Source organism: Phaseolus vulgaris, chromosome 3, assembly GCF_051622355.1.
Source record: "Phaseolus vulgaris cultivar YP4 chromosome 3, ASM5162235v1, whole genome shotgun sequence".
Classification (NCBI taxonomy): Eukaryota; Viridiplantae; Streptophyta; class Magnoliopsida; order Fabales; family Fabaceae; genus Phaseolus; species Phaseolus vulgaris.
The window spans coordinates 6,557,010-6,581,447 of record NC_143500.1 but is presented as its reverse complement, the minus strand read 5'-3'; the positions used below and the strand labels follow the sequence as shown (position 1 = coordinate 6,581,447).

At 32.0% G+C, this 24,438-nt stretch overlaps 2 protein-coding genes across 2 annotated transcripts; one reads left to right on the top strand and one right to left on the bottom strand.

The window, feature by feature from the left end:
* Positions 1-900: 900 nt before the first annotated feature.
* Positions 901-5,224, bottom strand: LOC137806355 (cytochrome b5). Its single transcript, XM_068606406.1, has 3 exons — positions 5,041-5,224; positions 1,447-1,513; positions 901-1,328 (listed from the first exon to the last, which is right to left on the bottom strand). The coding sequence occupies exons 1-3, from the start codon at positions 5,125-5,127 to the stop codon at positions 1,114-1,116; spliced, it is 369 nt and encodes a 122-aa protein (XP_068462507.1). The 5' UTR covers positions 5,128-5,224; the 3' UTR covers positions 901-1,113.
* A 12,456-nt stretch (positions 5,225-17,680) lies between these two features.
* LOC137805771 (cytochrome P450 85A) lies at positions 17,681-22,659 on the top strand. Its single transcript, XM_068605696.1, has 9 exons — positions 17,681-17,900; positions 18,978-19,296; positions 19,912-20,061; positions 20,153-20,398; positions 20,484-20,570; positions 20,706-20,784; positions 20,871-20,977; positions 21,076-21,200; positions 22,331-22,659. The coding sequence occupies exons 1-9, from the start codon at positions 17,716-17,718 to the stop codon at positions 22,419-22,421; spliced, it is 1,389 nt and encodes a 462-aa protein (XP_068461797.1). The 5' UTR covers positions 17,681-17,715; the 3' UTR covers positions 22,422-22,659.
* The last annotated feature ends 1,779 nt before the right edge of the window (positions 22,660-24,438 follow it).

The window sequence follows — 24,438 nt, the reverse complement described above, 5'->3', positions numbered from 1 at the left end:
TATATGTTATTCCTCTCTTCTTCTTATCCTGAGTACCAAAAAAGATAGTAAACGAAATTGCATATAAAGGCAATTCATGTGGAGAGTTGGGGGCAGAAGGAAAGAATATAGCATGGATTGAGTGGTCTAAAATGTGTCAATCAAAAGATAAAAGGGAAGTAGCTATAAGAGATATTAGGATATTTAATGAGGGTCTACTTGAAAAATGGAAGAATAATTTGAGTATTTCAAAAAATAATGTAAAGGTACAAGAAGAAACATGTAGGCAGGAAGAAACATTTCCAAATTATTGCGAGCTGATGAGCTAGACCGTGAGCCCAACTCACTTTATCATGCCTATGTACATACATATAAGAGGGCATTTCTTCATGCACCCCTTCATTCTTCAAAATACCCAAATTATCTTTGAGAATTTTTAGTTATTCCAGAATAAGGAGTGTTCTGTGAGCAAAAAGTGTTTCAAAAATAGAAAATCCAGAAGACAAAAAAAAACCATTCCGAAATATCCTTTTTGAAACACATTTTTTTGACTTCCAAAATGGTAAATCCAAAATTCATAGAATGTGTTCCAGAAAGTATGCTCCAGAAACATTACAGAAAGAGTAATCCATAAGTCATTTTTAAAGGATAAAATAGTCTTTCCATAAATGATGGGGGTGCAGGGAGAAATATTTTGGGGTGCAGGGAGAAATATTTTGGAGTGCAGGAAGAAACACCCCATATAAGAAGGTCCAGCATTAGTTCATGATATATATTGAACAGCCATACCAAAAAACCAAACAACGGTTTCAGGTTCCAGAAGCATGCATGTAAATTTAAAGAGGCACTGTTGAGAACAAAAGCAAAAATAAAGATGCAAAGGAACCATCTAATTTTCTAAGAAAAATAAGATTCCGCCAATTTAATCAACAAATCTGAAAGAGAGAATGTTTTATAATCTGTTCTTGGCCAATCCTTTAATGTTTATGCATATAATCAATTATTACTATATTGAAATAAGCCAGTCTTTTCTAATGACATCTATCCCTCAAAGGAATACAAAACAAAATTTGTTGCAATGATGTATTTTGATTGCAACGTTTACAAAAATTGAATTGCAGACTTTGTGTAATGCTACTTCTTACGCAAGTATAAGAAACCAACTACCAGAGAGATACCAACAGCGGTTACAGGAACAGCCCAATATTGCTTTGTCAGCTGCATGAACTTTTCAGAATTGGTGGAAATTGGAGGTGATGGGTCGAGCTCACCAATGCAATACTGCTCCATAAGTTCTCTGGCACTTTTGCTGTGGCCAGCATCTTCAAATTCTTCTGTTGCATCGTTCCCTTCATTAAAGTAAAGGTGCATTTAGATTTGAATACTGACATTGGATGAATTTTTTCATATTTAGTTTTGCATGCAGTCCTTAGTGTAATGAAGAATATAGGAAGCAGAGGAAGGTACCTGTTGCAGCAAGGATTACATCGTCTCCACCAGGGTGATCATCCAAATATTGTGTCACGTCGTATACCTGCATTGGCAAATGACAAAACAGGTCAACAAATAGAACAACAAATGGAAAAATTAGAAAAGACATTTGTGGAGAGCATTTGGAAGCTTCAAGCAGCTACAATAATCATGAGGTTGAATTTTGGATTCAAAAACCTTAATTGAACTGTTTGGATTGAGAATAACAGAAGCTGGTTTCCAATGGGGTTTGAATAAGTTGGGTCAACAGCTTGCGGCTAGAAAAGAATATAGCAAACCAATAGGGAAAGATTTAAAATAAACCATACCACTATAATATAAGTTTATAAAATCTAAACATTTACAATCCTCTAATAATATCGTAAGTACCATCAATGATTGAAACATTTGGCGGTTTGCTTTAAATGGAGGACCATCAACTCATGTTCCAAGGAAACAAAGAAGTGGTAAAATTTGCTCTAGGTTGGATTTGAGTATTTTATGGCTTGGTTATGGTTCAGTCAAGCTATGATTGACTAGAGGAAAGGGATTAAAGTTGAATTGGTATGGTTTGCTATGTATGGTTCTTGCTCAAGTTTTAAAAGAGATCTTGGAGGTTAAAGAAGGCTAATGTTTGTGGAAGCTAGTTGATGGGTTTTGATGTCCTTGGTGTGTTGGAATGTAGCTTTGATGGGTTAGGTTGTGGATACCTAGGGTAAGGTGTATGTGGTTTTGGTTTGATTTATAGATGCCTTTAGGTGGATGAAATATGGATTGGTTGCAAGCTACGTTTAAGGGTTGCTGGTTCTTGGCTTTGTTCTTGAAAGCTTAATTGGATTGGTGATGTTTTTACTAGGGCACGAGGTGGGTTTCTTGGCTTAGAAGTGATTGGTTCTTGGTTGCGGTAGGTTAAGAATGGTTTGAACAATCAAGGTTCAAAGAAGAGAAAAAGAAATAATAGAAACCAAAAATGGAAAAGGAAAGGAAAGATACATGTAGGTTCAATTAGAACTCCAATCTTGGAGTTCTTGGAGGAACATGGAATAGTTGCACACTCTTCCTACTTGGATATGACTCACCAAGATTAGGCAAAGAGAAAGGAGAGTAACCACTTAAGATATGATACACCTAAGATAGAGCTTTTAAGTAGAAGAAGATTCACACTCTTCACAAACAAACACTCAATTTCATTTATCTTCCAAGTTGTGTTAAAAAATGACTTGGTTCCCAGAGCTTAGCCTAATTGTAAAGCATATGGCACACTTCCTATCCTAACTTAGGTTTTGGTTAATCTAAAACCAAATAGGGTTCTTAGAATACAACCTATAAAGAATTAACCCCAAATGATGCTATAACATGAATACAAGGTAGGATTAACTCGTTCTAAACTATCTTTATTATTTCTAGGACTCCTTATTAATTTGTTGGCTTGATGAAGCCCTTCCTCCAACTCCTTAGACTTGCTCCAAGTCAACACTCCCCAAGAAGCCTCCTTGATAGCTTGGACTCTCCTCTCCCTTTCTTGTACCTTGGTCACGCTTCTTGTAGTTTCTCCTCCTTGTGTGTTCCTCGTGACCCAGGATCATATCAATCAAGTTCTTCCTCAAATAAAGCATTTTAAGATTAGCATCAAGAGCCAAACTATCAATCTCAAAAGTATTTGAAGTTGGACTACTTGAACTTTCAAAAAATTCAGAATGTTGCCATAAGATCGACATTATTCCCTTTAGTTATCCATCAACATCAAATGGAAAAACAATTGTTCTTATTTCTCAACTTTTTAAGTGCATAACCATTTAACTCTAATGTTTATATACAAATATAATTTATATGTTTTCAATAGTATTTTTATATTAGGTAAACTCTAATGATTTTGAGCCAAGTCTACAAAGGCTCTTGGGTTTAAACTCTTCAGTTAGACAACCTTATTTGTACTAAATATCTTAGGTCAAGTACTACAACCATTTCAAACAGAGAACAATAAAATTACAAGCATAATAACACTTGTAGAATAACACCCCGCAAACTTAAACATCAGAACTTCAGAATTCCTTATTTAGATATGGGGAAAAGGCACAATTAAGAATCAACTTTTACATTTTATTCAACTGACTGACTCCCCACACACACAGAGAAAACACTTTGACCGGTCTAAGTACAAAATATTATCTTGAAAACTGTGCAGAACAGAACACATTTATGTCAGCAAAATGCTTCCAAACACTACTTATTAACTGTACACATGATGAAGCATCAGTATCTAAAGGTGGAAGAACTTACTAGGAGCAGGTAAGTCATGCTTTATAAAAATAAATAAAAGAAAATGATATAACAATCATTTTCCACATAACAAGTTTATGTACTGATGATGATGATTGAAACAAGACTTTAGAAAAACATCATGATCAAAATGTCTCGCCTCAAAGAAGAGAATACGAGCTAATAAAAAAGAATGCATCTACTTTTCACACTCACACATTTCGACGAGCTCCACATGTAATATAATTTCATAAAACTACCTGTTGGCAACTGAATCTATTTGAAATTAATTTTTTCATATTGGAAGACCTATTTAGAACAAATAATGTGTTATTCATGCCATGATTCTACATTTAGCTACCAGTTATATGTTTGCCACACTATGTAAAGCTTCCTGGTATCATGAAGTTCATGAAAATGTGTTTGTGTGAAAAGTAGAGGCATTCCCTTTTTCTTTAGTTCGTATTACATTCTTTGAGAAGAGACATTTAATAGAAAAAATAATTTCCAAGAGATGCAGTTGCCAACACGAAGTCAGTCTCTGAAACTGCATAAACATATCTATGGCAAGGTTGACCAAAGATGTCAAGGAAGAATAGCAGGACCACATTATAGCCAGGTAAACCCATGTCCGGTATAAGCAGATTCAGAAACACAACTTCAATTCATTTACTTCCAGTTGAATCAAGTAAGATGAAGATTGAAAGGAAACAATGTCTTTTACAAGAACAATAAAGATTAAAAACATGAGAAATATTGTCTAATATATGTAAAAAAAAATCAGCTTAAAAGTTTGTGTGAGTATAGGTGCCTCACTAATATTAAAAGTTCATTACATGTTAACCACAACTTTTAATTCTTTCTTTATTCAAAGAAAAAGGGTAACTGATTTATCCATTTCTACTGTCCTATAAAATGTGGTGAATCAGGAAAAACAATGTCACAGATTTCAAAAGTGTGGGAAGAAAACTAAAACATAAGATATTAGGTATTCTCCAAAAAAAAGGTATGTAAGGTCCCGCTGAGAACAAGATGATAGAGAAGTATAGTTAGTAGATCCTGCATTTCATTAGTTCAATTATACAGGAAAAACAACCAAAATGTTCAAAACCTTAAATTATATATTCCGAACAACATCATTGGGCATAAATCAAATCAAGAGCAACAAAAAATCCTAGAGGTCAAACAATCCTAAAGAAAAGAAAACAGAAATTATGAGAGGGATGAGCACAAATACACAGTTTTTATATAAAATAAAAGGCATGAAAGCAAGAAGAGAAAACCCATATAGGGATTAGATAGAGAAAGAGTTATTGGTGGAAAAAGTGATACCTTTCCATGGACCAGGATCCAGCAATCATCTTTGGTGTTGTGGTGGGATAAATCTTGAATGGAGTAGAAATTGGTGATGGTTGGCATGTTAAATTTGGTTGGGAGGGAATCTAGGATGTTAGGAAGAAGGAGGAAGAGGGAAGGGACCGAAGACTAGAATTCCCAACACTCACATAGAACTATATCTTCTTCTTTAATAACATTATAAAAACTTCTAAAACACAGTATTAAAAAATATATAATTGATATTTAAAAAAGAGTTATTTAACTATTTAAAATAAAATAAAAAATTATTTGATTATTTATTTTACTAAATAAATAAATTATTTTTTATTAGAGAATTAAAAGATGCACAAAGTTACTAAATAATAGTATAGATAATTATTATAAAAACTTATATCATATAATTATAAAAATAAATATAAATAATGTTTATAATTTTTTGGATTACTTTTATTTATTTTGTTGGTATTTTTTTATTATGAATAATTTTTTAATATAAAATAAGGGTTAGTCAAAGAATAAAACGATAAGAATTTATATATAGAAAAAGTAAAATTTATTAATGTTATAGATTAATAAAAAAATATTTCTATAACTGTTTTATAACTACTTTTTTAATAATTTTTTTCTTTATTAAAATAATTTAGTTTATTAAGTTTATTATTATAATAAAAACTAAATTTTCTCGAATACTATATAATTTAAAGTTTTAAAATTAACAAAAAATATTTATTTTATAATTTTTATAATAACTTTTATTTTAATAAATATTATAATATTTATATATTGTATATAAATTCTTCCTATTTTATTCTTTAGGTAACTGTTCTTTAAATTCAATTTAACTATCCACAATAAAAAAAAAATTAGCTATGATAAAATTATTTATTTTATAATTACTTTTATAAATATATATTTATAAATTTAATAATATTTTTTATTTTAATAATTATTATAAATTTATTTAATATTTGATATATTTTATTACTATAAGAAAAAAAGAAGTAAATATACATGCGCTAAGAATGTATTTTTACTAGTAGTAATAAAGAGATTTTCTATTTTATTTTTAAATTATTATTTATGCACATAAAATTTTATTATTTAATTTTTCTTTTAAACTCAAATAACTAACTAACTCATTTAAAAAAAACTTTCGGATTACATAATCCAAAAGCTATATAAGACTTTCAGATTGCATAACCCAGAAGTTATATAAGAATTCCAGATTATGTAATTCAGAAAGTAATTATGTATCTAAAAAAAATTCCGAATTATATAATCCGGAAGCTAATTACAAATTTGAAAAATGACTTCTGAATTATGTAATCCAGAATTTTATAAAAAAACATTTTTAGAAATTTAAAAATTTATGGAGGTGAAAAAAGAAGGTATGGAAGTGCAGGAAGAAACAGCCCACTTCAGGCTCACATGTAGTTCAAAGCCCTTTAATTTAATTCCCCTCTTGTTCCAATTTTAGATTATAAAGTTACAATGTTTATCAGCTTTTTGTCAAGAATGTTGACACCAACAAACACAAAATTGTAGTTGTTATTGCTTTTAATCCACCTGGCACCACGATGAAGCATAGACATAAGACACACAAACACGAAAATACATTAAATTAAAAATTATAAGACATGTGACACGATTATATTAATCCAAATTAGTTAAAAATTCCATTAATTTGAACTTTTAGAATTTTTCTTTTCAAATTTTCACTTAGATTAAAACTTTTTAATTTTTTTTTTGTTTTTAAATTCTCAAATTAACAATTTTCTTTAAATTTAGTTTCATTATCATCTTCTCCAAAATTCCTTTTTTAAATTCTTTTAAAAAATAATTCATAAACAATGACACAGAAAATAAATCAAGAGGTGTTTGTGAATTTTTTATTTGTGGTTACTTTTAAAAAAAAAAAAAACTGTTATGATCGTGTTTTTATATGGAGGAGAAGTTAAGTAATGGAGGTAATGACCCTAAGCATTGAGTTGAAGAATTATTAGTGATTTTTTTTAGTTGTTATAGTCTTTTTAGTGTATGTACAATTTAGAGTCCTTATAAAAAAAGTATAATATTTTTTTAATAAAATATTGTAAATATTAAAAAATTGAGGATGTTACACTTACTATTATTGACTGGAGTGGGTGAGAATTTTGCAAATTGGAGAGCAGAGTGGAGAATTTTGAATTGAACAAATTGTAACAAACAAAGATTTTGCCACTGAATTTGGAATTCGGTGGACCCACGTGTGTTATTCAAATTAGTTGTCAACGTTAGTTGCCATCAATGGTAATGAAGGTCCAGAGTGACAACTAATTTTGGTGTATCGGAGATTATTGGTGGGTTGGTGTGTGAAATTTAATTAGCAGTTTCTTTCTGCAGACCTACATTTTTCTTCTTATATCCCCACAATGTTATGCAAAGACTAAATTATCTCAATTATTTTTTAAAAACCCTAAAATGCACTTGAACTGTATTTATTTTTTTGCATTATGGATTATGAAATCCAGAAAAATTTTGGATTGACACTTCCGATAAAATTTCGGATCCACCAATTTGTAATTCAAAATATGCTTTTCACATTCAAAAATCCATCATTCAAAAAAAGCATTCTAGATCTACCAATCCATAACAGAAATATGCATTCCAGATTCAGAAATCTATAATTCAAAAAAATGCATTCTAGATCCACGAATCCGTAACAGAATTAGGCTTCCGGATTCAGCAATCCAAAAATCAATAATTTATGCAAAAATTGCTTCTGAAACACCCCCTCATCTGGAAAATAAAATACTCAGTTCCAGATTGATGAATCCATAACACACTCCCAGATCCCTATTTCCGGTAACTACGGTGTCCTTTTTCAAATAAAACATTAAAGTCAATTTCGGGATTTAGAAAATTGTAGGGGTGCAGGAAGAAAAATGTAGGGGTGCAGGAAGAAGAAGCCAATTTAATTTTACTGCATGGTTTCATTTGTGAGCCCACGAGCATAGACGTTAGTAGTTGGACCATAGTTTAACGTCATAAGAAGAAGGCAGTTTCTTCCTACACTCTTACATTTTTCTTCATGTACCCACAATGTTATGCAAAGATTAAATTGTCCCTATTATTTTTTAAAAACCCTAAAATGCACTTGAACTGTATTTATTTTTTTTGCATTCTGGATTATGAAATCTGGAAAATTTTTGGATTGGCACTTCCGGTAAAATTTCAACCAATTCATAATTCAAAATATACATTTCACATTCAAAAATCCATTGTTCAAAAAAAACATTCCGATTCCACCAATCCGTAACAAAATTATGCATTCCAGATTCAGAAATCCATAATTAAAAAAAAAACATTCTGAATCCACCAATCCATAACAGAAGTAGGCTACCGGATTCAACATATGGAAATCAATAATTTATACAAAATTTTCTTCCAGAACACCCCCTCATATGGAGAGAAAAAATGATTCAATTATGGATTGATGAATCCGTAGCACACTCCCAGATCCCGATTTTCAGTAATCACGATGCCCATTTTCAAATAAAAGATCAAGGCTAGTTTTGGGATTTAGAAAATTGTAGGGGTAAGAAGCCTAAGAAAAATTTATGTGGCTGCTGTCAAATATTTGGGTCATAAACTTATTTGGGCCAACATATTTTTGGGTTGGCAGTTTCTTCTTGCACCCTACATTTTTCTTCCTGCACCCCCACAATGTAATGCAAAGACAATAATATCCCTACTATTTTTTAAAAACCCCAAAATACACATAAAATCCACATTACTCTTTCTTCTTCCGGACAATGCAATTCGGTAATTTTACGGAATGGGAAATACGCATTTATTTTTTTGCATTCCGGATTGGAAATTGATGAATATATATATTGAAATAAACAAAAAAGAAACAAAAATAAACATAAATCATGGTCCAATTAAGCCCTCTCAGGGACTTGCATAAGAATGAGAAAGATTTTGGTGAACTAAAATACTTATTGGGTCTTGAAGTCGCCAGATCTAAGAAAGGAATTCATTTATGTCAAAGGAAATACGCCCTTGACATTTTGAAAGAAAATGGAATGCTAGGAAGTAAACCGTGTTTTACTCCTCTTATGTAACACTGAATTTTTGTTTGAAACTACAAATAAACTTCAAAATCCTAATCCCTATAAAAGACTAATTGACAAACTCCTATATCTCACCAACACTAGACTCGATATAACCTTTGTTGTCCAACTCCTTAGTTAATTTGTTCAAGAACCTACAGTTCATCATCAACAAGTTGTGCAACATATTCTACACTACATCAAAGCTAATTTTGTGCATAGGTTATTTTTTAACAGTGAATATGAAGTTCACATTAAGGCCTTTAATGACTCGGATTGGGCATCTTGTCCTAACACAAGACGTTCTAGACCGGTTATTGCATTTTCCTAGGCTACTCTCTTATTTCCTGGAAAACAAAGAAACAACACACTGTTTCTCGGTCTTCTTCTAAGGCAGAATACAGAGCGCTCACGACTACTGCTTGTGAACTACAATGGATCAACTATATACTTCGTGACCTTCATATACAAACCTCTGATCCTGCTACTCTCTATTGTGATAATCAATCAGATCGCCACATAGCTCATAATCCTAGTTTTCATGAAAGAATGAAACACATCGACATTCATTGCCAAGTGATTCATGAGAAATACAGGACAAACTCCTACATCTCCTACCTATTCAATCTTCTGATCAACTAGCAGTCATGTTTACGAAAACCCTACAACGGGTTCCCTTTCAAAATTTTGTGAACAAGCTTGGTATGATGAGGAGTTTCATGATGGTGGTGCCATCGTTGGAGATGGTGACAATTTCCTTATCATTGTCCATAAGTTTGTTCATGCTGCGAGGGCCAAGGGTGGTGCAAACGACGTTGGGTGCAAGCATTATTGTTACTCACCAATTGTGGCTTCCCTTGCGAAGTTTTTGTGCCTTCCTTTGCAACATCACTGACATTGTTGAAGACCCAAAAGAAAGACAGTGAACTAGGATTTAAGTTTTGAAGTTGGAAGTGGGTCGAAGTGATTTTCCCCTCTCTCACAACCACGTGACTTTTGTGTTGGATTACACGTGGAGTTCATGTTTGCATAAATTTATATTACCGGACAAAATCATTATTAGACTTAATTAGACTTAATTACAAGAATATAATCACTATTAATGAGTCTATAATTAGACTTAATTATAGGAATATAATCACTATTAATGGGTCTATAATTAGTCTTAATTACAGATGTTATGTTAGAAAAAGAATCTGTACGGTTCTGTACGGTTCTAATGCTATGGTTATATATATGTATCATTGCTATAGATGAAAGACAGATTGAATAAAACAGAAAATATTCTTTCATGGTATCAGAGCACAAAACTCTACCCGACAAACACAAAGCAAAGGCAACGGTGCACAACCATGGCAGATGCACCAGAAAAGAATAATGCCAACAAAGCAGAGCACGAAGGAGGAGGTGCTAAGAAGACCTACTCGCCATATGATCTCAACGCGAGTGACAATCCCGGAAACATAATCACGCAAGTCCAATTGCGCGGAGAAAATTATGACGAATGGGCAAGAGCAGTAAAGATCTCGCTTCGTGCCCGGAGAAAATGGGGCTTCATTGATGGAACACATATCCAACCAGAGGATGAGGCACCCGACCTTGAAGATTGGTGGACCGTGCAGTCCATGATTGTCTCTTGGATTCTAAACACCATTGAACCAAGCTTACGATCCACAGTAGCATATGCTGAGACTGCACATAACTTGTGGGAAGACATTAAAGAAAGATTCTCGGTCGTGAATGGACCTAGAATTCAACAACTAAGGTCGGACTTGTCAAGATGCAAGCAGGAGGGAATGGTGTTGGCAACTTACTTTGGAAAATTGAAGGTCCTTTGGGATGAGCTTGCTAACAGTGACAAAATTCCATCTTGTACGTGTGGTGGATGCAAGTGTGAGATTGGTGCTCAGTTGGAAAAACGAAGGGAGGAGGAGAAGGTTCATCAACTCCTTATGGGGTTGGATGACGCAAGCTACGGGACAGTAAGATCAAACATTCTGGCCTCAGACCCATTGCCGTCTCTGAACCGCGTATATGCTATGTTGGTACAAGAAGAAAGAGTGAGAATGATGGCCAAATCAACGGAAGAAAGGGGGTTGGTCGTGGGTCTTGCGATGCAGGCCAACTACAAAGAAAAAGGGCGTGGAGATATGGTAGAAAAATTAATGACGTGCAGTCATTGCGGTAAAAATGGTCACGACATGAAGGGATGCTTTCAATTGATCGGATATCCCGAATGGTGGGGTGACAGACCAAAAAGTGAAGGCAAATGGAACGGCAGGGGACGCTAAGGGATGCGAAACAAAGGTAACCCGACACGTGCAAATGTGGCACACGCTAGTGGAAGCAACAGTCAAGCCAACAATGACGACAAGAAACTTGAGATGGCAGGTCTGACCAATGAACAATGGAAGGTACTGGTTGATATGATCAGCAAACAAAAATCAAATGAATCAGAGAAAATGACTGGTAAGAGCATTTGGGATTTGTGGATTATTGACAGTGGGGCATCAAACCATATGACCGGGTCACTGGAAAATTTGAGTGAAAAGGAAACTATACAAGGGTGCCCCGTAGGGTTACCCGATGGTGAACGTGTTCTAGCTTACGAACAGGGAACAGTGACTCTTGAAGAAGGACTTGAATTGAAAAATGTCCTTTATGTTCCCAAATTAAAATGCAATTTACTTTCAGTACCTCAATTGACGGATGAAGAAAATTGTGTTGTAACATTCACTGATAAATTGTGTATTATACAGGATCGCACTTCGAGGACGCTGATTGGAGCAGGTGAACGGAAAGATGGGCTTTATTGGTATCGTGGGGTACGGAAGACTCAAGCATGTCATGTCAAGATGGAAAATCAACTAGCACTTTGGCACCAAAGATTAGGACATCCGTCATTTAAGATTGTGCAAATGCTTCCTGATATAAGTGGGAAATGTACTCGTGATGAGTTGAATAAAGTTTGTGAAGTTTGTGAAAAATCGAAACAAACGAGAGATAAGTTTTTCTTAAGTGCGCATCAAGCTTTGAATATTTTTGATTTAATTCATTGTGACTTATGGGGTCCTTATAAAACTCCTTCATCCTGTGGTGCTTCATATTTTTTGACAATTGTGGATGATTGTTCACGGGCAGTTGGAATCTATTTGTTAAAAGAAAAAACAGAGGTATCAGTGACTTTGAAAAAAAATTTCACACTCGTTGAGAGGCAATACAACAAATGTGTTAAAATGGTTCACTCTGACAATGGAACCGAATTCATGTGTCTAAAACAATATTTCATTCAACAAGGTATCCTTCACCAAACTTCCTGTGTCGGGACCCCGCAACAAAATGGACGCGTCGAACGCAAGCATCGGCATATTCTGAATGTTGCTCGGTCATTACGGTTTCAAGGCAATCTTCCCATTAAATTTTGGGGGGAATGCGTTTTGACTGCAGGCTACTTAATCAATCTCACACCATCCTCCATTCTAAAAGGAAAAACCCCTTATGAAGTGATCCATGGATGTGTACCCAATTACGCGCACTTACGAGTATTTGGTTCATTATGTTATGCTCATAATCAAAATAGACAGCGGGATAAATTTGATAGTCGTAGCCGAAAATGTGTGTTTGTCGGGTATCCATATGGCCAAAAAGGATGAAAATTATTTGATTTGGAAACAGAAACTTTCTTTGTCTCTTGTGATGTACATTTTTTCGAAAATAAATTTCCATATTTTGAAGCCAAAAAGATGGACACTGCACCACCATTGCAAAACCCAATTATTGCCAACTCTTTAGAAACTGGAACGGACCCACATTTTCTTCATGAAGTTGCCTCCTCAAACCTAGATGAATGCATCGTCAACCAACCCATTGCATCTCCCATCCCAGCCAAGGAGGATGCTACCCTCACAGATGACTTCGACCACACTATCAACGACTCCGGTCCGTGTATAGAAGCCTTGACGCTACCCGCGGATCCACCGCCGCGTCCGACGGAGACAGCGCCGTCGGTTTCTTCACCACCGCTGACGGCCGCGGTTCCCCTTGGGCGAGGGCATCGCGCGAAGCTGCCTTCCGTACGGTTACGCGATTTTGTCGCAGCCACCACGATACCGTCAAGCCCCTCTGTTCCGTCACCTCCTTCAACAGAATCCTCAGGTGTTTCGTATCCTATACATGATTTTGTGAATTGTGATTCCTTTTCTAAACATCATCAAAGTTTTCTTGCCTCTTTACACACCGAGCAGGAACCCCTGTTCTTTTCTCAAGCGGTCCGAGAACCCCGGTGGCGTGATGCTATGGCACAGGAGATTCATGCTCTCGAACTCAATGACACCTGGAAACTGACCGCTCTCCCTCCTGGAAAGAAGGCACTTGGGTGTAAATGGATCTACAAAATCAAATACAACTCGGATGGAACAATTGAAAGATTCAAGGCTCGATTGGTAATTCTTGGCAATCATCAAGTGGAGGGTTTGGATTACAACGAGACGTTTTCTCCTGTCGTAAAGACGGTAACCATTCGCACAACTCTAGCAGTAGCAGCCGCAAAAGATTGGGAGCTTCATCAGATGGACGTTCACAATGCGTTTCTCCATGGTGATCTTGATGATGAGGTTTATATGAAACTCCCTCCTGGCTTCCAAGAATCTCAACCAGGGGCAGTGTGCAAGCTTCAAAAGTCTCTATATGGCCTTCGACAGGCCCTCAGGTGTTGGTTTGCTAAACTATCTTCTTCTCTCACTCGTTACGGCTTCCAACAATCCCCGAAGGATCATTCCTTGTTTACTCTCAATAATAATGACATACAGTTGGTTGTGCTAGTCTACGTTGATGATCTTGTGATTGCAGGGAATAATGGTACTGCCATCCAATGTTTTAAAGGCTACTTAAATCAATGCTTTCATATGAAAGATTTAGGCCGCCTCAAGTACTTCCTAGGGGTTGAAGTTGCTCACTCCCCCAACGGAATCTTCCTTTGTCAGAGAAAATATGCCTTAGATATCATTACTGAAGTCGGATTGTTGGGTGCGAAGCCCGCCACTACACCATGTGAAGAAAATCACAAATTGAGCTCCGCTACTGGTTCTTTTCTTTCTGACCCGGCTACTTATCGTAGACTTGTTGGGAGGTTAATTTATCTGTGTTTCACTCGACCTGACCTTGCCTACAGTGTCCAAGCTTTATCTCAATTTATGCAAAATCCACGCTCCGAGCATTGGCAAGCTGCTCTTCGTGTTGTTCGATATTTAAAGGGGCATCCTGGACAAGGAATACTCCTACCTCGAGAGAACAACTTACAACTCTTTGGGTGGTGTGATTCTGATTGGGCAAGTTGTCCACTGACACGGAAATCTCTCACCGGATGGTTTATTCAACTCGGCACTTCCCCAATCTCTTGGAAAACCCAGAAACAACAAACGGTTTCTGCCTCCTCTGCTGAGGCTGAATATCGATCAATGGCTAAGACCACCCGAGAATTAAAGTGGATTAAAGACATTCTCGCTTCTCTACATGTTCCTCATCCTGACCCAATTCGTCTTTATTGTGATAGTCAAGCAGCACTTCACATTGCTAAAAACCCGGTCTTCCACGAACGCACCAAACACATTGAAGTTGACTGCCACCTTGTTCGAGATGAAATCATTCACAAGCGCCTTCTTCCATCCTATGTGCCCACACATACACAACTAGCTGACCTTTTCACCAAAGCTCTCGGTGCTAAAAAGTTTGGAGCCATCTTGGTCAAGTTGGGCATTCAAGACTTACATGCTCCAACTTGAGGGGATATTACCGGACAAAATCATTATTAGACTTAATTACAGGAATATAACCACTATTAATGAGTCTATAATTAGACTTAATTATAGGAATATAATCACTATTAATGGGTCTATAATTAGTTTTAATTACAAATGTTATGTTAGAAAAAGAATTTGTTTGTACGGTTCTGTACGGTTCTAATGCTATGGTTATATATATGTATCATTGCTATAGATGAAAGACAGATTGAATAAAACAGAAAATATTCTTTCAATTTATCATATTATGTGCCACATCAGTGTGAGTTAATTTTGTTTATGCAAATTTAACCTAAATGACAACTTGCATACTTTTTAAAAAAAATCAAATTGATTTTTAAGAAAAAATCTTTATAACTAATTTACTATTGAACCTTAATATAGAGACAAACAAATGTAATTATACCTAATAATTACTTATCATTTAATATTATTATGATTATATTGATTAATGTTATGTACATATTAAATATAATAAATGTTTAATTAATTTGTAAGTATTTAATAAATTTGGATATTTTTAATTGGATATTTATTAAAAATATTTTCATGCCATTTAGTGTTTAAAAATATTTATTTTCAAATTTTTTTAAAGTATCATATTATTTGGTTTTCGGTGTAATATGTAAATGTTACTTCTATTTAGTTGTAAGACGTGAGTTAATTAATTAATTATCGCTGTAACAAAATTATTAAATAAAAATTAATTTTAGAGATAAAAAATAATTAGTTATTTTATTAATTAAATTTGATATTAATTTAGAGACTAAAATTTTTTTATATCTATTATTAATAAAATTTATAAAGTAATTTTTAAATTAGTATCTAATTAGCTACCAATTAATTTATATTCTAAAGTTAGTAGCTAAAATCTTGGTAGCAAATTAGATACCAATTTAAAAATTAGATTATAAATTTTATTAATAATATAAATTACTTTAAATACCAATAATTTTTCTAGTATTTAAAATAATAGATAATTTAGTTAATATAGTAACTAATTATTTTTATCTTTAAAATTGGTTTCTATTTAGTGATTTTATCATAACACATGTTATTCCATTGACAAAAAATCAAACAATTTTTAATTAAATCAAATAAAAAAATCCAAAATTTATATGTTATTAAAGTTTAACTAAGATTATTGCAAAATATTATTGCAGGGTTATCTGATGGTGTTAGAATTTCGAATTCAGTATCTCAGTTTTGGACTGGTTGTGATTGAAATATTCCTTTATCTTTACAAGAGATGCCTCATTTTTTTAATCATATTATGGTTAGGGAGGAACAAAATATTCTTAATTGGATTCTAGATGAATCTGGTCGTTCCACTCTTAAATCGATTATGACTTTTTTCTTTGGATCAAGAGTTCCCTGTGGTTGGGGTAAATTCATTATATTCTGCCTTCCAAGGCTCTAGTACTCTGGAAAGTTTTTCATGCGCGACTTCCTAAAGATTAACATATTTAGAATGACAGTTTGGATATATGTTCTATGTGTACGTTTTGTAAAAAGCACCAAGAATCTATTCGACATTTATTTTTTGAATGTTCTAATGCTTTGCATATTTGGAGTTGAGTTCGGAAGATTTTTTTTATTTCTCTTTTATCTAATAAGGATGATCTTCTTTCTTTTATTAAGAGTGATGGTAGTCTTTTTGTTAAATTGATTGAGCTTGTTGTGATAACTTTTTCTATTTGGATGATATGGCATATGAGGAATTATTCTAGATTTCATGATAAAATTGATGTTTCTAGGGCTATTTCGATAATCAAAGATTTAACTTGTGTAGTGAGAAATTCCTCTAATTTAATGAAGAATGATATGTTGGATTTCAAAGTGATTAAGTTTTTTAGTAGTAATACTTGTACTGGCAAAGTTCTCCATCCTCTTCCTGTTATATGGGAGTTTCCTTCACTAGAGTGGGTTAAAAATAACATTGATGGGGCTGCTAGGGGATATCCTGATCTTGCTTCTTGTGGAGGTCTTTTTCATTGGAGAATGGGGGAGTTTATTGGTGTTTTCTTTGCATTTCTTGAAGTTCATACTGTTATGGTTGCTGAGTTTTATGGAGATATACATGTTACGAACGAAGCTCAAAAGATGGGGCTTACTAATGTATGACTTGAATGTGATTCTGCCTTGGTTTGTGTTGCGTTTACTGCTATGGCTAATGTTTCGTGGATGCTTCGTAATCGATGAATACTTGTCTTAATTACTGTGGAAAAATCAGGTTTAAAGTTACTCAATTTTCATGAAGGAATTGTGGTGTTGATAAGTTGACTAATTTATGATTTACTCATAAATAATCATTTCTTGGTATAATAGGCTTCCATATAATATGTTCTTAGAATGATTTATGAATAAGTATAGTCTACATATATATCGCTTTTGTTGACATATGAATTTTGATATAATCTTCCGATTTTTTTTTGTATTTTTTTTAATAATATTTTTTTTATGTGATGTCAGATGATTGTTATTAATTGAGATGTCAACCTAACTGAGATGTCAAATTGCTTAGTAATGCTATATATATAAAAAAAACTCTCTATTGTAATAAATACTAAATTAATGTGCATGTAATTTGGCTGTTTTATTTAATGTTTATCTGTATATTCCAAATTGGTGTCATAATTGGTTTTTGTTTTGTTTCAAAACTTGATTGCCACCTCAGAAATACTAATTAATTAATCATAATAGCTAGCAATATATATATATCATTCATCCTATGCAACAAGCAGCATTCCATCAAACAGAGAAAAAGATAATTAATCATGTTGACAGTGTTTTATTATGTCCTGGCTTTCACCATTTCTGCATTCTTGGCATTGATGAAATGGAACAACTTAAGGTATTCAAGGGAAGGAATGCCTCCAGGCTCATTGGGTTGGCCTTTTGTTGGAGAGACTCTCAGATTTCTCACACAAGGACCAGATTTCATGAAAGGACGCAAATTAAGGTGGTGTTCTACAAAAATCCTTAAATTCTATAACTTTTTTGTTTGATTTCAATACCCTTTTGCTCCTTCATATAGATTTATTCCCTTAATTAATTTTTCTATTTTGCCTTTTAAGGTTTTTTTTTTGTATATACATTGTTTATAAAAAATTCTCTTATTTGGATAGATTTTTGACATTTACAAAACATCTTCCTGTCTTCTAGATCTCTGAGAAAGATTAAAATTAAGCAAAAATAATTTTCTTTGAGAAGAAAAAAATAAACACGTAAGAATGAAAAGTTTTTTTTTAAATTTTTTTTATTTAAGATAATTAAATTACTAGTTGTAATATATTAAACTAGTATCTTTTATGAAACGCCTGAGATTTTAATAAATATTAAATATATCTATTAAAGTATGACTCATTATATATTCAAATTAATATTTTCATCTGTGCAACGCACGAGATTTTAATACCTGAAATGTATATATATATTGTTTAGTAATTAATAATAAAATAAACTTTTATTATAATTATGGACTAATTCGTTATATATTAAATTAGTTTTTTTTATTTGTGCAACGCACAAGATATAACCTTAAAAATATACTTAATAACTAGTAATTAAAGGATGACTAGTTATATTAAACTAGTATCTTTAATCGGTTCAATACGTTCGATTTTAATAAAATTTAAATTAATTTTTACAATAACTAATTTAGAATCTATATTAGTTAGTACTAGTTAAATTTTGATAAATTGTTTTATCCAAAAATCAATTTATAATTTTTTATTAATAATAAAATTATTTTAAATATTAATAATTATTTTAATTATAAAATAATATTTATCTTAGTTAATAAAAAATTATTTTTTATTTTAAAAATTTGTTGTTATTTAATTATTTTATTATATCGACATTTTGAAATTTTTAAAAGAAATATATTTTTTCACATTATGTTAAAAAAAGGTGAGCATTTCTACATATTTTTCTAATTTATGATCAAATATTACTTATCCTATCCTATAATGTTTCTCCTATTTGTTTCCTTGTACTTCATCTAATGATGAAAACAAATTGTTTCCTTTGCATTCAGGCATGGAAGTCTCTTCAAAACACATGCATTGGGGTCTCCTATTGTGGTTAGCATGGATCCTGACATCAATAGATACGTACTCGTGAATGAAGCAAAGGGCTTTGTTCCTGGCTACCCTGATTCCATGAGGAAGATCCTAGGGACTAACATTGCTGAGGTTCATGGTGCAGTACACAAGAGAATTAGAGGGTCACTGTTATCTCTCATTGGTCCAATGGCTGTTAAGGATCATCTTTTGCCAGAAGTTGATGAGTTCATGAGCTCTTTCCTCCACAATTGGGATGGTAAAATAATCGATCTTCAAGAAAAAACTGTTCAGGTATGTATCAGTCTTATAACTCCTGAGTTGATTAAACCTTCGAAGCATGCCCTTGGGTCCAATGGTAAATCCATTTTTTCTAGAAAAGATTGAATTATTATTTCTATTTTGAATCATGTTGAAGTATAAATGGAAGAATCAAAAGGTCAAATGCATGAATGAAATTCGGACACGTTTCTTAGATGATGTTTTCATGTCAAACACAACATTGACATGTGTATGACACTCGTACGACATGTGTTAAATTCAAAAAATATTATTTGAGTCTCTTGATAATTCTAGCACATTTTCAACAAAATTTTAAAAAAACTTATTATATAAGTTTTTTTTATTATGTTTATAAAACAAGGAACACATTCTTTTGAACCAATCATGAGAACATATTTCTGCCACTAAGAAAAAATCAATCATACTTATTCACATAAATTTTGATTGTCATTTTATATAATTTACAATGATATAATATATAGATCTGTGTATCCGTGTTCTATATTTTAGAAATTACACGTGTCAAAGTGTTCATGTCGTGTCCAGTATTTGTCTCAATGTTTGAGCTACAGATGAAACACACTCACCGTATAAGTGTGTGTATTCTTAGATTTATTTTTTTTTCAGATGGCATTCATTATTTCCATGAAAGCTGTGGTAGAAGATGAGCCAAACTCTTTCCTTGAATCTTTTAAAGCCATATTTGATAAAATGGCACTAGCAACAATATCCTTGCCATTTAATATTCCAGGAACTCAATATTATCGAGGGATGAAGGTATAAAAACTACAATTATGATTGCAATCCAAACTTACTTTTTCTTTCTCTTGCATTGGAAGTTCAAGTAGCAGCATTTTGTTGGTTACAGGCTAGGGGAAAAGTGCTTACAATACTAAGAGAGCTCATAGCCAAGAGAAGAGCTTCTTCAGCAACTCATAACGACATTCTTGAAAAACTTGTGAGAAACGAGGATGGTAAATACAAGCTAGATGACGAAGAAATAATGGAGCAAATCATCACAATTTTATACTCAGGTTATGAAACAGTATCCACTACTACAATGATGGCTATCAAATACCTATGTGATAACCCTAACTTTCTACAGGCAGTAAGAGTGAGTCACAGTGTTAATTTCCATCTCATCATGCTCTTCACTATTAAAACTGAATCATGGTTTAAGTTTCAAATATTTGTTGCAGGATGAGCATTTTGCAATCTTGCAAAAGAAATTGCCTGGGGAACGGCTCAACTGGGATGATTACAAGAATATGAGTCAAACTCGTGCGGTAGACATTTTATCCATATATGAACTGTTGTAGAACTAAGTGATGATCACCTGGGAGAATTTGAGTTAATTGCATGATCACCATCAGATTTTCAAATTCAGAAAAAAGTGATTTATTTTTGTTTTGTATGTGCAGGTGATACTTGAGACCATGAGATTGGCTAGTGTTGTTAGTGGAGTGATGAGGAGGACTGCTAATGATGTAGAGTTGAATGGTACATGTTTTCAAATGTCAGTAAATTGTTCTGATATAGAAACATTCATTGAGGTAATGACATTAACTATGGCTATCACTTTTTAGGTTATATGATTCCAAAGGGATGGAGGGTTTATGTTTACACAAGGGAGACTAACTATGATCCCATCCTCTATGAAGAACCTCTTACTTTTAATCCAAGGAGATGGCTGGTAAGTTGCTTGATGATAAACAACTAGTTCTTATTTTCTTATGTGTATGATGATGAGAAACAGAGGATATTGAACATAAAATGTATGATGCAATGCAGGAGAAAGGGTTGGAGACTCATAATCACAACCTGCTATTTGGAGCAGGAGGCAGGGTGTGTCCTGGAAAGGAGTGGGGCATGCTTAAAGTCAGTATTTTTATTCACAACTTTGTGACTAGATACAGGTAGATTATTATTTTATAAATACAGATTTGTTTATCTTTTTCACTCTTGATATTTTTGTTATCTTACTTCTAAACATTGATTTTTTTTATAAAAATAAATAAATAGTGTGAGATATTTTAGAAATATTTTAGGAATATTTCAATCTGCTAAAAAAAAACTGGTTATACATGTGCATAACTCTTCAAAATATCAATGACTAACAAAATTTATGTTTGTATATAACTCATAAAACATTTATTTACTATTGTCTACTCAACAACATGTAAATTATGCTCATGATACATTGAATATGTAATGTTAAATTGGTTAGAGTCATTGTATACACTATAAGAAAATTATGAAATAGAAATCAATTTTAGAGATAACAAATAATTAGTTACTATAGTGACTAAATTAAAGACTATTTTAGAAACTAAATAAATTTTTTATTTTTAAATTAATTTATATTATTAAATGATTTCTAAATTGGTATCTAATTAGCATTCAAGGTTTTTCTACCAAATTTAAAAACTAAATAATTGGTAATTAAAACTTTGATAGAAACTATTTAACAATAATAGAAACTAATTTAGAAACTTTTTTTTTTAGTTTCTAAAATGTATCTAATTTAGTTACTATTACAACTAATTATTTTGTCTCTAAGTATTGGTTTCTATTTGATTATTTTCTTGTAGTGATATTCAAATCAAAGGATTGGACAAGTGCATGGTTGTTAGTTCGCGAGTAAAACTACAATAAATAAATAAAAAGCTTCTTAAACATTTAGACTCTTTAGGATGCCAAACACTTGTAGTTGCAATGTTAGAATTTTTGTTCAACTAAGTATTCATGGTAGCTCCTATTGTCTTATCTTTGTCATAATTTAGGATTACTAGATAGACAGTCAAATGGTATAATTTTCACTATGAGATCTATTATTGTATACCACTTGACTCAAATTAGGCTTTCATCATAGAATATACTAGTTATCTCATTTTCTCCCATTTTTTTTTTGTTACTAATGATCTTTTAAGCACTCCTTTAATGGTGGGCCTTTTTTATGTCTTAGTAAGAACATTTTATAGTGTTCACATAATTTTACAATCTTATTAATTGATTATTTTCTCTTCTTACTATATTTTTTTTTCAGATGGGAAGAAGTACAGGGAAACAAGAAACTTGTGAAATTTCCAAGGGTGTTGGCACCAGAAGGACTACACATGAAGATCACAAAATACTAGGAAAGAAAGATATTAATCTTTCAGAACTCTAATGTTTGATCCGTGTATTGTCATGAACCCGTATGATTATAACTCTATAGTAATAAATTCCCTTGGGTGTTGAAATCTATTAGTAATTATAGACATAAAGGTTTTTATGAAGAAAAACGCCTTTACTTAGAGAAAGTGTGTGTATTGATGGACTTATGATTATACAAACATAGTCTATTTAATAAAAAATAATAATATTTTCTTATTTTAAATGTTGATTCTAGATGTTTCTGTACTTTTGCATTTGTATCTACTTATGTACTAATATAGTCATCACAATTCATAAAACAAACAAGACATACAAAGATAAGCTATTAAAATAAATTGTAATTTTAAGAAGTATATATACAAAAAAACATGTCAATCAACATATCACAACCATTTAATCTCCTTCAAATACCAATCATACAACATTAATATAGACCACACATGGATCTATACAATCAAAATTCAACAAGCGAAATATTAAATATGTCATACTAGAGACTAATATCTTATTCAATACTCAAGACTTAGATTTACAAGCAAATCTAGGAGAAATGATCAAGGTAAATTCATTACAACTCAATTCGTGTATCTACAGGTAGTCACAGTCTGTAAGAACTCCCTCATTAGCTTCTAACCACCTGATATCTTAGTTTATGTCAGTTAGATGATTAGTGAAGCTAGAGGATCTTTGTCACAACAAAGACATTCATACTTAATACACAACCAAACAACAACTCACATATTATCTCAAATATATGACCTTAATTTCATACAAAAAATCATAAATCAATTGAATATACAAACTAATATTCACTTTATATTTTGATAAGTGTCAGATTTACTTGTTTTAGACACTTAAGTTACATGAATTGAATCAAATATTGACATTAGAGAGTTGTACTCACTTACAATTTGCAAAATGATTAATTTTCAGAAGAGTCAATTGAATTTCATGACCTACAGAAAAAGAAGTAAGAGGCAGCTAAGGGAAAATGTGCAAGAAATTTCACTAGAATATAGGGAGCTAGCCTTGAGCGAAATTGAATTGTGCAAAGAATTTCACTTGAGGGTCAGGAACTAGCACCTGAAATGTTTATCTTAAGATGTGGCAAAAACAAGTTGAGATTATCACTTTTTTTAAATAACTCCATCAAAATCGATGAGAAATCGTAAGAAAAAATAGGGAACAATAAATCTTTAAATTATATAAGAATTTTTTTAAAAAAAATTTGATCCGATAAGAATGAACATTGATTCTCAAAATAGATGGAGTATAAGTGTAGAAAAAAAGAGAACATAAGAGAGAGAAAAAAATGGAAAAGTGAAAAAAAAAAACATAAGTTACACTGTATATCAATAAAAGTACCATTATATATATATATATATATATATATATATTATTCAATTATTATACACATTTATAAAATGTCGCATGTTACACTTTATTATTGAAATGCGATAATAATTACATAATAAAATATAAATATTTTATATATTTTTCCAAATTATTAATAACGTTGTATAACATATTTTTTCAGAAAGGAAAGTCTATATGTTAAGCTAACCCAATTAAATATATCTTTATATTTAGTAAACACGTGTTATTTTATATTTATTTATATAACTATTTACTAAAATGTAGTAATTAATATTTCTTAATCTCTACGTTTTAAACTCTAAAATAATAGATAATTTATTCTTATTAGAAAATGACATGCATTCATACAAGACCTGTACCTAAGTCTAGAGAGAATATATATACTAAATATTAAAAACTAATTCGATTTTAAATTATTAATTAGTTACACATCTTATAAAATTTCATTCTAAAAAATATTTTTGGGAAATATATATTAAATTTAAATTATTTTGAATTTTAAAACCAATTTCAAAAATATCAAATGGATTTATTAATAAAAACAAGAAAATTATTATTTTGAGTTAAAAAATATATCAAATGCATTATTTTATTGATTTTTTTTTATATTTTATAATGTCT